General features: G+C 40.8%; 1 protein-coding gene across 1 annotated transcript in view; it reads left to right on the forward strand.

Moving 5' to 3' along the window:
- snd1 (staphylococcal nuclease and tudor domain containing 1) overlaps positions 1-7,176 on the forward strand; it is a 178,402-nt gene extending 171,226 nt beyond the window's left edge. Inside the window, exons 23-24 of the mRNA XM_084909460.1 lie at positions 3,382-3,426; positions 6,141-7,176. Of these exons, the coding sequence (XP_084765586.1) occupies positions 3,382-3,426; positions 6,141-6,206 (111 nt within the window). The 3' untranslated portion in view covers positions 6,207-7,176. The remainder of the gene's footprint in view (positions 1-3,381; positions 3,427-6,140) is intronic.
- The last annotated feature ends 6,971 nt before the right edge of the window (positions 7,177-14,147 follow it).

A 14,147-nucleotide genomic window follows, 5' to 3' on the forward strand; every position in this document is an offset into this window, starting at 1 on the left:
TCCCCTTTGGTGCGAATGCGAGTATCAGATAGATGTTTTTAGTCTCAGTCTTTTACAGTAGAACTTTTTTGTTAGTTGTTTTGTTGCAAGTAATTGCAAAGAATGAAATCACATGCATTCAGGAGCACTCCCACGTACGCTGCAGCCTCCTTAGCCAACAACATATTCTCTGGTGCCAGCATCCATAGCCACTGCTCACCGTTAATGGCATCTGTCTGGCATATGGGAGCTCTGTAGGGTCATCCAGACAAGCTCACTGTCGCCCGCAGCCTTCTGCTACCTGAACCCTCTACAAACTCTGCATTTTCTTTCCTTTTCTTATTGGACTTCTTTACTTTACGTGCACATTATTTTACTTATTCTACCTCCCTGCCATCATTTCTACATTTCCCTTCCTCCTCCATCTATATGATGACACCCTTGTTTGCTATAAAGATAAATATTCCTTTTCTTTGCCTCTCCAGACGAGTTTTACATCACTTTGTGTCACAAATGAGCCATTGTGCCTCTCTGCTGGAGCCAATAGAAAAGCTGTGAAAAGAAGGATCCGGGACAGGATACGCGCAGCCGTTCGAAATCCAAAGTCTGTCATCATCTGTGTTCAGCTGCACAGTGATTGGCTGTTGTGTTCAGTGAAGTGAAGTGAGGGGAACAGTGAAAGATGAGGGTGAGCCAGGAAAGGCACCCTCCCGACCACAGTACAAAGAGGCCCACCATGATAATTTCAGTATGGCAGCATATCATCTGTGCATATTGTGCTGTAGTGCTCTTGACTTTGCATCTTTCACAGAATACTTAGCATTTGGATTCAGCCTCTCAGCTCTATGGAGTTTGGAAAAAGTGCAGATGGAATACATTTCCTCTAAAGTTGAGCTCTTTTTGGGGTTTGCCATTTTTCCTCACAAATGCAATTCTCTCTTTTGTGTTTATATATTGCCTAATCCACTTTGGCGCGTATGAGACCCTCTTCCCATCATGTTAGCTTCCCCTAGCTGTCCAAGTGTTGCACTGGGAAAGACTGCTGTGAGCACTGAGAGCTCTCCTCCAAAGCCCAAATGGCATCACTGGCCTTTTGTGTCTGTGAAATATCTTCGGCTGGGTCTTCCATATGGTGACATCTGCCTGATGGGACCAAGATGCCAAATCCCAATGCCTTCCAAAAACAAAAAAAATCTCTCCTTTAGCTGGCTTTGACGGATGACTTGTGCAGCCACAGCACTTTCCTCAGCCGCACACTTACATGTGCGCGCGCTCACACAGACAGACAGGTCTGTTATCTTGGCTGTGCCATATGCAGCGCAGCTATCAAATCAACCTATGTGCACAAGCTAGCTAAGCAATTAAACTCCAGAGCCTCATCCACACTCGACTGTTTTAACATCTGGCATCCTTGTTCTAGATGTGTATGTGCCAACCAGCTCTTCTGCTCTTATAATCGCCTTCAAAACATGCTGAAAAATGGAGTCTTTTATGTGTAAATACAATGACTTCTCCTTCAATTGACTTTTGATTTCTTTGTGTTCTTTCATTAAAGTTTTCTTTTTACTGTCATGGTTATGTCTGCCACTATGTCAGAAAAGACAGGAATGAACAAATTCATGCATGCATCGTACAGATTGTGCTTATTCGGTAGATGTGGTGCAACCTCTTATTTGTGTTTGTGTACCTCGTGCATAATTTTATCCAATATTGTAAGTGGTGGAGGACATCTCGTTCCAAGGGTCTGTTGCTTGAGCTTTTCAAGGTCCAAACATCCACTTACACTGTACCTACCTAAGCAAACTGGCTCTCTATCTCCCTTTGCCCCCCGCCCCCCCACCTCCTGCCCTATGACTCATCACTGGTTCATTCAATGAGGCTAAATGGCTGTTCTAGCAGAAGCAGTCAATATGCTCAACACTACACATTGGTTTTCTCTTCTCTCCTCCAACTCCTGTATAATCCTCTCCATACTCTCAATATGTGCATATTACCTTTGAGTAGATATTTTTAAAGCAGCACTTCTATTGAGCAAATGGATAGCGTGGAAAGAGTTTCTATATACACTATGTGGCAGAACTATCTGGGGACTTTACAGCTTGAATAATACTTTAAACTCGTACACTTTGTTTTTATTTCATATTAGTTTTATTTATCACAGATTAGAAAGTTTAGATTTAAAGATTTTATCAAGAAATACACCCTGAGATGGCACGTGCTCAAGTTGCTACCCTAGACTCAGTTGCTTTACTATAATGTCATAGCTTAATTCCACTTTTTAAGGCATCGCGTTTTTAGCATTTAAGTTCATTTGCAGACTTTGATAGTTCATCGTTGCATATCCTTTGGTGAATAAACATCAGGTTGGCTGTATTTGCTAATTACAAGTTGATTCAATGTTATCTCTAGGCTCTAAGTTGAGATAACAAATAATTATGATTACTTGATGCCTTTTTTTGTTAAAGAAAAAAGCAGATCTGTATCTTCTGTTTCTTTTTACACTATTGTATGTTTCTAATTAGCGGAATTGATTTTGTGCTTCTGGTTGAGAAAAAGCTCGATTCAACTAAACCTGCCGGAGCCTATCGGAGAGTCAGTGAGTGAGGGGTAAAACCAGTAAAAGAGGCCGTCGTTATAAAGTGCCGTGCAGTGTTGTTTTTATAGTTGTAGCTGATTAATTGCACAGCATCTACTGTATCCGTTACAATGCTTTTTGTTTAGCAAACAGTTGCTACAGTTAGCTATACAGTACTGCTCATAGCTGACTCATTCCCTGTTAGTTTTCACTGTTCCACAACCTTACTGTAAAAACGAAACAAAAACAAGAGAACTGATTTTGTACCAAAAGAGGAAAAAAACACCAAAGGAGAACACCTTTAAGGTGTCCTACAAATGCACTTGTTTAAAAAAAAAAAAATCTTCTGCACACCATCAACGTGTTGGCCCAAGGCTGGAAGGCGTAAGTATGAGAGTCACTCTTATCTTGAGTGACTTAGCATAAAGTGATGCCACTCCCATTGGTGGATTAACTCAGTTACAGAAAGCGTTGCGCTGTAACATGACGTCGGGAGCTCCGTGTGCTTCCTTTGCATGTTTGTGTGATCTGCATCGCCCGCAGTAGCATAACCACTTTGTGTCTGCGTGTTGTTTCGATCTCGTTGATCTTCAGAGAACATTGTGCTCCTTCCATCTAGTGCTGAAGGGGAGGGTGAGCGGGTACCCTTCTGTATAAAAAGTGAACTTTGTGCAAAAAAAACTTGTAAATTTCCATGTATGCAGGTAAAAGAAATGTCTCAGGGGCAGAACAGGTTGAAAGGATGCATTGATTCACCTTAATCCTTTAAAATCCTACGGGTGACGCAGGGATGTGATATGCTAATGACTTGTCTCTTTCTGCCTCAGGTGACAGAGTACCTGAACAGTCAAGAATCTGCCAAGAGTGCCAGGGTAAGTCACTTCATCCCAGCCACCATCTTATTGTCTGTCGTTTTCTATTTCTTTTTCCTTTTTTTTCCACTTTTCCGTCGCCTCCTCCTGCAGTTTGTCGGCCTCTATGAGAAATCTACTGATGCCAAAACAAGAATACATTACAACACTAATTACTCTCCCTTGGAAACTATCAGAGAGAAAGTGTATCCTCTCCTCTCTGCTTTTTCTCTTTCTCAAGATGTCACACATTACATTGGCAGTCAGCATTGTCCCATGTGGACTGCTGCCCACAGTCTGTGCAGGTCCATTCTATGAAAATGGGGGGTGGGGATTTGTGCAAAAGAGTGCAGTGGGGATAGTGAGGAAGGAATGAATAGGATTTAGGGTCTAGCCCGCTGGGCTCTCATGTTGGAATGAGTCGAGTCGGAGTTTTGACATAACAATCCGCCGCAAATGTATTTATTCTGTGACCAGTAAACTGTGCGGCCAGCCAAGTGAAACTGGCAGCAAAAGATTGGAAAGGAACCCAGGAAATGTAAAAACAATAAGTGCTTTCAGACCAGAGAGTTCTAGGGACTAGTTGGTGGGGGGTTACAATTTAATGTGTAGTGCTATCTCGCGCTATGTGTAGCACAGATGGACGGGGAGGGCTGCGAGAGTCCAGCTCTCCAGACGCACTGTGAGTGCCATTGTTTACTTTCTCGTAATACTGTTTCAATTTCTTTTTCTCTATACATCGCTTCACTGTGTGTGGGGTTCCTTAGGTAGTGAGTGGAAATGTGATTTTCACTTAGAGTGAACATCATATTGAACTTCCTCCTTCACATATAAAGCCTGGAGACCATTGATGGTTCATTTCTGTGTTTTGTTGTGTTGTTTTTTTTTTTCTCCTTACACAGCTGATGTTTAGACTTCATAACATGTCCAAATTGCCACACTTGTGTCTAGGTCAAGTGCTGTATCCTTTTCTACTGAAGTTTCTACTTCCTCCATTCCAAAAGCATCTGTGTACTGATGATATCATAAATATGCACAAGAAACTAGAAAGTCGTTGCCTTTTTTTGGCAATAATGAACTAAAACATATTCATCCTGCTGCTTTTAAAAGTCACCAGTGCACTACATATGACTCGTTCCTCCATAAGGGTGATGACCTGCCCTGTACCTTAATGCATATATATCAGCAAATCAAAGATATATGTGATATATAAAAAGACGTGGTTTGACGATTATTTGGACAGTTTGCACAGGCAGAGACCACCTTCACTAATCTCTGAAGCGCACCGGGTCATTTTGTTCTGTAAGCAGGCCTGAAATATTACAGAAAACACTCGGTTCAGAAAAGAGCTTCTATGGTTTCTCCTAGTAAGTTTTTTTTTTTAAGGATTAAAGAGTTGAAACTACATTACCCAACTTCTTCAGGAAATCTGAATCCTGATCCTTTAAAACATAAATAAATAGAAGCCACTTGAACCTCGTCTCTTGTGACAAGGGGTCGTCCCAGCGGTTAGCGCCTCACATTTTTCAACAGATGCCCTTCCTGACACAACCGCAAAGGGGATTAGTGTCTTTAGCTTGAATTGAACCATCAACCTTTCACTTGTCAAACACGGCTCTACGGGGCCATCCTTTAAAGGAAAAATAAACTGATTTTTAGTAGCAGGACAGAGATGTGAACAATTGGACACATTTATGGTTATGGTCTTTATGTTGAGTAGTAACAAAAAAAAAAAAGACATTATGTAAAAATAATAGAGGAGTAATAAAGGTCTGTTCAAATAAGTCCTGTTGACAAGGGCTGAAACCTGGAGACTTTGACAGGATCGTACAAAAAAGAAAAAGCCTTTCACAAGAGCCCCAGGAGCTTGCAATAGACACTTGGATGTCGCTTTGTTTACTCTTGTAAAGCATGATGGCTCTACATTCTAAAAGAATCAGTCCCTCCTGTGCCGCTTTAGCTACCCGGCGGTTATACAGCATGTCCAGACAATGAGTCAGTCAGAGGTGGAATTGACTGTAATCACAATCGGAGTTACTGCCATGTTTTCAGGGTGTCAGGGAGGAGCAGAAAAAAAAGGCAGCGGAGTGCGAAACGGGGAAATGGCTTCATTCATTTCATTCATCCTAATAACTACTGCTAATTAGCACAGTCGCTAATTAGGTATGAATCACAGCATTAACAGCTGAACGCGCATGCTTCTGAGAGCCATAAAAGAAGCATCCCAGACAGCAGACCTGCGCATATACACACAAACACCTCCAGACCGGACGGCTTCTACGGCTTTTAAAAAGGCAGTAACTAACTGGGTGCTGTTCCAAAGTGCGCACACTCTTTGCCAACCACGTCGCGGTAAAGCCGACATTCAGGCAAATGAGATGGTTTATGGGGCAGTGCAGGATTGTCAGTGTAATGGATTAGGAGAAGTAATAGACTTGGTGGCGTTTGAGGCACTGCGAACCTCCTGGATACGCAGGTCCGATTAAATAGTGATGGAGATGATGATGCTGGCTCTTCGCACTGGTCTGTGAAAGCACTGAGCTCTCTCTCTCTGTGTGTTGCACTGTAGCTCTCTCTTCCCTTTAGCTTCTTTTTCTTTTTTCTTGTCCATTTAACATGCAATGTGCTGGAGAGGTTATTGGAAGTTCCATTCAAAGCAATGGGGCATTTTCACCACATTGTGCAGTTATCTGTGTCAGTATGGTCAATGAGATCTGTCTCTGTCCTCCCATCAGCTCAACATTTGGCGCTACGGAGACTTCCGTGCCGACGACGCAGACGAGTTCGGTTACAGCCGTTAAAGAAAGGAAAGATAAAAGAAGATGCACAAAAAAGAGAACAGACCATCCATTAAACACCATTCCAAAGACCAACGTGGACGGCAAGTGATGCTTCGGACAGAAGACGAACTAAACAACAAGCTCGCGACTCACTCTTCCCTCATATTTAGCATTTCAACCCTCCCATCTGGCTTTTCTTCTTCTCTTACATCTTCTCCTCCTGCTAGCCCCAGTAGCTCCATATAGAGCATGCTAGCAAAGCTATAAGAAAAAATTATTATCATGCAAGAATCACTTTCCTTTCGTCCTTTAGTTTCCCTAATCAGCGGCTGCACTATTGCCGGTCCGTTATTTGCCACACTATCCTCTCAGCAGTACCTGTGTGAATGATAATAAGTGATGCCTACGTATGTGTTTCAGCCAGTCATCGACTTTGCTCTCTGACACTCTAGCCCAAGCCCCGCTTTCCTCTTTACTCGGAAGGGAACGTCTGTTTCGCAGGAAAAAGCTCAATTTTTTTTTTAATCTTTGTTTTTTTAAGCAACAAATGCTTCCCTAATGAATTTCTTGTAAATGTGAGGATATGTTGAAAGGTGTATATTGCTTTGTTTTAGAAAAGTGCTGTAGGTGAAGCCACACAGACTTGAAAAGAAAAAAACAAACAAACAAAAAAAAAAAGGATGAATTATTTTTGTCTTCAGTGTATATCTGTGTGATTATGACATTTGCAGATGTTTTTGTGGGGAGTGTTTCGTCGTTTATTCACTGTCACACTTTTATGACCAGTAAATATCGATGCCTTCACGTGGCATTTTATCATCTCTTCTTCTGTAAAGTTTACATTCTGATAACGGTAATGATCCTGTCTCTGGCAGTCTCTTCTCTTCCTGTCTCTGTATGCCATGGCAGATACAGTGTTTGAATTTGTTTCCACATAATGGACCTTTGCATTCTATTAAAAATCTGATGAATAAAAAATAAGCAAATTAAACGTGGGTTTTTGTTTTGTTTTCCTCAAATAAAAATGAAAGAATGCAAAAATGCAACCTGAAACAAAGTCCTTTAGACGTAAAGCAGGATTTCAGTTTTTTTTATGAAACACTTGTGCCAAAATTTAATAGCACTTCAATGCAGATAAAAGGTTTTGTTTCCTGTAAAACACCACAATCCAGCAAAGGCCTTTCACTAAAAGCTTGACAGTTTGGGGTCTTTTAATTTCGTTTTTTAACCACAAAATTTGCAATTACCGATGCTAATTTGTCTAAACTTGAGCTTGTTTAACCTTCACCTCCAAAATCTTTCAAATGTATCACTTCCAGCAGTCCTGCTCAGCTACTGCTAACAAACGGGCTGTAAAATCAGCTGTTTTCACTTAAAAGTTTAAAGTTTATGTAAGTCGTGCAGAAGCACAGCTACTGAATTTACATGAGGTGATTTTTTTTAAAGTGCAGGTTTGAAGTGTTTCCTGCCTGTTTAAAAACAAAAAACAATTCTCAAAAATAATTTTTAAAAGAAAACCTTTTTGTGCACTGGATTGGATCCATCCCATTGGCTGAAACAAAATATATCTGTATTGGAAGAGAATTTGTAGCCTCTTTGCGACAACAGTCCAATTTGAAGATTTATCTACAATCAAGGCCAAAGTTATTTTTTTTATCCTTTTAAAATGTTTTATTTTACTTTCATTAGTTTTAGTCTTCTTCATTATTGAACATGGAGGGTGTTTGTCAGGGGCAGAACGAATTTAGAAAGTTTACCCAATATGTTCCAATAAACGTCCGTCTAAGCCTCGTCAGGCATGTTGTTTTGTCAGATGTGACCAAAATTGACTAAAACCTCTAAATTGTTGTTTTACTTGAGTTAAATTAGTAGCATATCAGGGTGGTTAGCGCTGTCTGTCTCTTCACAACAAGAAAGCACTAATAAAACTAGGTAAAAAAGAGAGCAGCAGCATAGCTTTGTGCTGAGAAACTGCACTACAGATGTCATGCTTGCTTTGAGAGAGTTGATGGAGAAGCAGAAAGGTGTCTTTGTGGATCTAGAGAAAGCATATGATGAGCTGCCAAGACCCAAACTGTATGAGGAAGTCCGGAGTGGCAGAGAAGTATGTGAGGGTGGTGCAGGAGATGTATGGAAGACAGAGTGGAGAAGAGATGGATGAAGTTAAGCTACAGACTGACAGATTAGGTCAGGCAGGAGTGTCTGTGGATAATGATGTTTGCAGGTGACGTTTGACCTGCAGGGAGAAGGTGGAGGAATGTTCTGGAGAGAGAAGAAAGGTCAGAACCAAGAGAAAAAACATGCGAATGAAGACGAGGCGGATATAACAGGGAAGCCACAAGTAGAGGTAGTAGTAAAATAACAGGGGCCAGCAAGATCTATGGTTGGAGACTGTTACACTGAAAAAATGACAGGAGGGGGGGGGGGTCACTCATCAGTCACTAATGTATCTGCTGGGAGTGATGAGCTCTGAGCCTAGACACTAAACTCTAAACAATATTCTGCTTCTGTTGAAAATAAATATAAAATAAAAATCAGTTCAAAGGTGAATTGTCTGAGTTAAATGGGAAATGAAGGTAACACTTGATATCTTTGCTGAGGCAGAGGTTTCTGTAAAAGTGGATCCATTATATTAATTTTCAGCTTCATATAGTCTTTTTTTTTAATTGCAGGACTCTTAACAGTGTAAGAGTCTTTGCCTGACTCATAGTTTTAGCTCTGGATCTTTAAGGGGACCCTGCCTTTGTGGCTTCCACAAACAGCGCAGTCATTCCACTCCCTTTTAATCCTATTGCACATAACTGTAGCTGCCATTCAGCTGGGGGCACTTGCGAGCTAGTCTTTCATTACTGGGAGCTAAACAGCTAAAATGATTAATTACACATGCACTTAAAGAATGCCTAATATATGGCACTAATTAAATAGAAAATGACATTCCCTTTATTAAATTAACTCTGTTTCGGTAAAGAATATCTAAAAAAAATAAAAGTGTGCTCACTAACAGTTACATGAAGTAAACGGACAAAAATTATCTAAAGGAAAAAAATACAAATATTATCATTATTATCTCTTAAATGAAAGACCAAAAAATATAAAAACACCGCTAGCAATGTGCACATAATCGGGTAACAATAGTTGAGCAGTTTTAATCCAGCACAAGGAAGAAAACCATTTCTTTTCATCTGTAGTGTGGTGAAAGCATTTATGCACATGGCTCAGACAAATCAAGTTTCCACGTACGGATCAGGACGTTTAAAAGGACTTAAAACAACAGGTCTTGAGTGTAAATATGCCAACGTAATTATTTGAAACCACATTAATGAGTCAGTGAAATTGTAAAAGCATATATAAAACATAGAAAATTGAAATAATAGTCGGTATCCCTCATGGTTGGACACCATCAGCAGCAGGTTGAACCACCCAGACACCTGTCACATGCGGAATTTCTTTTCCTTTTTCGGCTAATTCTCTGTCAGTCCTGGAGGTAGTTGTGCGGTAAACTCCCTGAAATACTCATCTGACTTTTCTTTGTTTTTGATCTGTTTTCTTGAGGTTATCTTTATCGGCTTTTGCCTGCAACTTGACAAAAAATAACATAAAGGGTCTATAATAAAGTGCCCATAAACATTTAATGTAGCCTGCCATATAAATAAATGCTCTACTCCACATTAAATGACTGTTAATCATAAAGCACTCATGCTTTGCCAAATCTTACATAAACCACATCATTGCCTCCTCAAATCACCATACATATGGTTTAAAGCCTATTTCCCGAAGAGCAAACCTGACAAGGATACTGCAATAATAAGAATTCAGCAGCGCTTTGTATTAGCAGGTCAGTCACCCTGACAAAATAGGTATTTAACACACTGAAAACTGTGACGCAGACACTTGATTTCCAGTGGGCTTCGGTTTACAAGTTTTTAATGACAGCTCTGTTTGTCATTAAAAGAAGTGCATCCAGACCTGCATAAGAAAAAAACCTCATCGCTCTCTTTAAATCAACATTTTAACTGAATTTCATAGGAATTTATTTTCAGGGCAGATTTTAGTGTTTAAATAACTCACAAAACAAGCGGCCACATTATTCCCAGCGCTAGAAAAAGCTCATCATTGAATCACTGTGTCATGACCTGGCTGAAAAGCCATGGAAAGATACACAAAGGGAAGGAAAATATCCTGAGATTCTGAGTCAGTGGCGAGGCGCTGCAAGTGTGGATTAGTGACGAGCGAGATGTTGGATAGCACAAAGAAAACACAGATTAAGCAAGGGAGGGAGCTGAGGAAACACTGGGCCCAAGTGTCACCGATTGTCCTGATGGTCTGCTATTCCCACCTACTGTATCACAGAAATAGATAACATAGGCAGCACAGACAGGCGAGCAGACCATCGCTGCTGCTCAATAAAAAGCCAGTCCTTTAGTCCAAATGAAATCCCACTCGTCTGTTTCTGCAGCCAAAAACGTCACACGTTTTTAAAGAATGTATTATTACTGCTAGAGTTTATTAATAAAAGGCAAATGCTAGAAAATATTTTTGACTGAGTCTTTGAAGAGGCACATTTTTGACGGGCAGAAGCCTAGGCAGGGGATCATGGAAAAGTAGAAAAAGAAAACATCTGTGCTGATTAAATCTGTACTGGCTGAAGAGACACATTCATGGTGCATTTGTTTGTCGAGGTGTAGTATGAAACCTCGACTCACTGCTCACTTGCTAGCACTCGGTTGGACGGCTTTCCCCTTCATAAACGCTTTAATTCTTCATGAGACAGATTCCTGAGAGATTTTGGTTCATATTTACATGATAGAATCACACAGTTGCTGCAGATTTGTTGCATTTCCTTCCATGACATGAATCTCCTGTTCCATCACATCCCAAAGGTGCTGTTTTCGATTGTGATCCTGTGACTGTAAGTTCAAGAAAAGTTGTTATCCTGCTGAAAGCAGTTGTTAGAACACAGGTTCTCCGTGGCCATAAAGCTGCTGGTGTAGGCTGTGGCATTTAAAAGCTGCTCACTGTGTGGTCTTCTGCTGTTTGCACTTTGACCTGTTGTGCATTCAGAGATGCTCATCTGCACGCTTTGGCTGCATCGAGCTTCAACAGCTCATCTCTATGTATCGAAAAGAACTTGAGTTGCTGCAATGTTTATATTTTGCCATCCACCAAGTAGTATTTAGTGAGGGTATGTTTTAGGTCAGGGGTCGGCAACCCTGGGCACGAAGGGTTAACTGATGGCACAACCATACCTGGACTGGCCATTTGCCCGGTGGGCTGATGTGATTTTTTGTTTTTATGGGTCGATGTTTTTTGTTTGTTTGTTTGTTGTTTGGGGTTTTATTTTGTAACGGTATAAACAGTGAAAGGTGGTGGATTGGCCAGATGCTGGCCGATGGTGGTGGCTATGGCGGAGCTTCCACAGAGGGCAGCAGGTGGATAAGGGAAAGTGGAGGCAGGAGGAGGAGAGATCCGAGGCAGCCGCCGGTCCGAGTGTCAGGTAAACTGAACTTCAGGTAAGAAGTTATGACCTGCAGTCTCTCTGGGTCAGATATAAACCAAGTTTAGGTGGAGGTTATTTTCGTTGTGCTGACTTTTTACAGTCAGTTACAATAACTCGTACTGCGTGCTAGCTAGCATGATGGAGTTTCTATACAGCTGGGTGGGTGCTATGATGTTACTGATAGTAAACTTTATTTTATTCATAAGGTTAGTTAGTAGAGTTGCCAACCGTCCCATAAAAAAGGGAATATTACGCGTTTCGTATTGAGCTGAAAAGAAACAGTTTGTCCCGGACTTCAGCTAGGATGGAAAAGACAGAAAGCTGGAGTTATTCTGCGTCTTTACGCTGTCAGCTGCCTCTTCTCCTCTCATTCTCTCCCCCTCCCTCTCCTGTTGCTACTTCAATCATGAAACTGATCAATGATCAGCTGATCGGCTTTTCTCTCTTGTTTGTTTATCTCCCACTTTGCGCCAGAAAGAGGAACCCAGCGGATGTCGCGTTAAACAACAGCAGCACGTTTAAGCTTGATCAGCTGTTGTTAGAATTTATTTCATATTAATTTCTAGTATCAGCTGATGTTTGCTGGAGCCACAGCTGTAAAGCTGCTGGTCATGATATCGGTTTGGTTATCTGGTGAGAGGGAAACATGAAGATGAAACCAGGAGATGTCCTTACTGAATCATCAGAGCTGAACACGTGATGGAGAAACAGGTTCACCTTTTAGGTGACATGAATGAGTTGAAGGGAAGTTATGAACTGTTTCTGAGAGACAAATAACACCAGGATCCTTTTTTAGGTAGCTGACAGCTGGTAACTGTGCAGGGGCGGGTCTAGCAAAGTTTTGCCAGGGGGGCCAGGTAGGGCATTAACAGGGAAAGGGGGGCACAAAGAAATACTTTTCTGTCTTATTCTCATTTAAAATGTCTCGCTTTTAATAAATAATTATCTGAATCTTACAACCAAAGTTTTTATCTGATGTAAAAAAGTATAGAAATCACACATATGCCAACAAGACAGTGTAAAGCACTGTCACGACAGCGTTTGTTTTCATTGTTGTGAGGAGACCATAAATAGCATTTGCATTTTCTGTTGTACAGTTCATTTGCTGTTATGGATAAAAAGTGTCTTTTTTTTGTTTCAAAATAGCTGATAACTATTCGCTGACAGCTGCCAACATCTGCGAACAAATATAATTCTGTAAAGTTGTTCTATATAGTGTGTAGAGCGTTATTAAATTTATTGCTAATGCAATCATATGGCACATTGACTTCTGAGGAAATTTTAGACGGCACTCATCATCAAAAAGGTTGCCGACCCCTGATTTAGGTTGTGTGAGCATCTGGCTGTAACAAAAATGGTGATGTCATTGCTTTACATAAATATAGATTAACTGGCTGTAAAAAACCAAAAAGTATTAAAGCATTCTCACAAGTTAATGCAAAGAGAGGCTGAGTAATCATTGAACTGAAAATTATTATATATAAGTGTGTAACTTTAGGCTCGGGGCATATGATTTACAGAGCAGATACGTATTCTGTAGCAGAAAAACAATATGCAGTTTAATTTCAGATGGCTTTTAGAATGAAAAACAACTGCGGTGGGAACAAACCGGCTTGCCTGTTTTCTTCTTGAGATTAAAAACTCTGACGGAGTGACCGAACTGCTTTGAAAGAGGGCGACAATAATAGAAGTTTGCCTATTCAACATTCAAATTGTGTTTTTAAGAAACACCTCCAGCCTGGAAGATATGTTTTTCAATTAGACATGGCAGGGGTACTTTTATTTTATATGGCTCTTTCTGACACACGGTTTAAGTTTTTACTTTACATGTAAGAACCGAAGGCGTGAATTACTATTCATGAGTAAACACTGTATTGTATCTGTTAGAAAGCGCATACACCGAAGTGTTAAATGATTTCGAATATATGTGTGGAATTGAAAGCTGAGGCTGGTGCAAATAAAAAGTGCTGCCAGCATTTCTCCCCTCTGGATGCCAGTTATAATTTCAAGGTGCTACATAGCAGTCAGCAGCCACCAAATCAAAGATGGCCCAGGCAATTTATCACTGGTGTTCATGTCCAATTACCACAAGTTGGGATGAGAAATATGCTCTAAGGGCAATTAAGAATCCTGTCTGTGCTGTGAGCTGACTCATGGACTCGGTACGATGTCTTTGTCTTTTACATCCACGTCCTTTCTCTGTCTTTTTTTGTCACAAACTATTCATCGTCTTTTATACTTTGTCTCCCCATGTGCCTGATTGGTTTGCCTCTCAGAGCTGATGAGATAGCAACCGGGCCACGTGCTAAAGAAGAAAAGGAAAGCAAAGAAAGCGACCGTGCAAGATATGAAAAGTGGTTGTCTGTTTGAGTTGTAAGTTAAGCCCTCTGATTTCATCTCCTCTCTGTTTGTAAAGCTGTCATAGTTGAAACTACGCCCAGCGGACGTAGCAGCCAGATTACAGA

Source organism: Perissodus microlepis, chromosome 17 (assembly GCF_051167445.1).
Source record: "Perissodus microlepis isolate ML-2025 ecotype Zambia chromosome 17, ASM5116744v1, whole genome shotgun sequence".
Taxonomy (NCBI): domain Eukaryota; kingdom Metazoa; phylum Chordata; class Actinopteri; order Cichliformes; family Cichlidae; genus Perissodus; species Perissodus microlepis.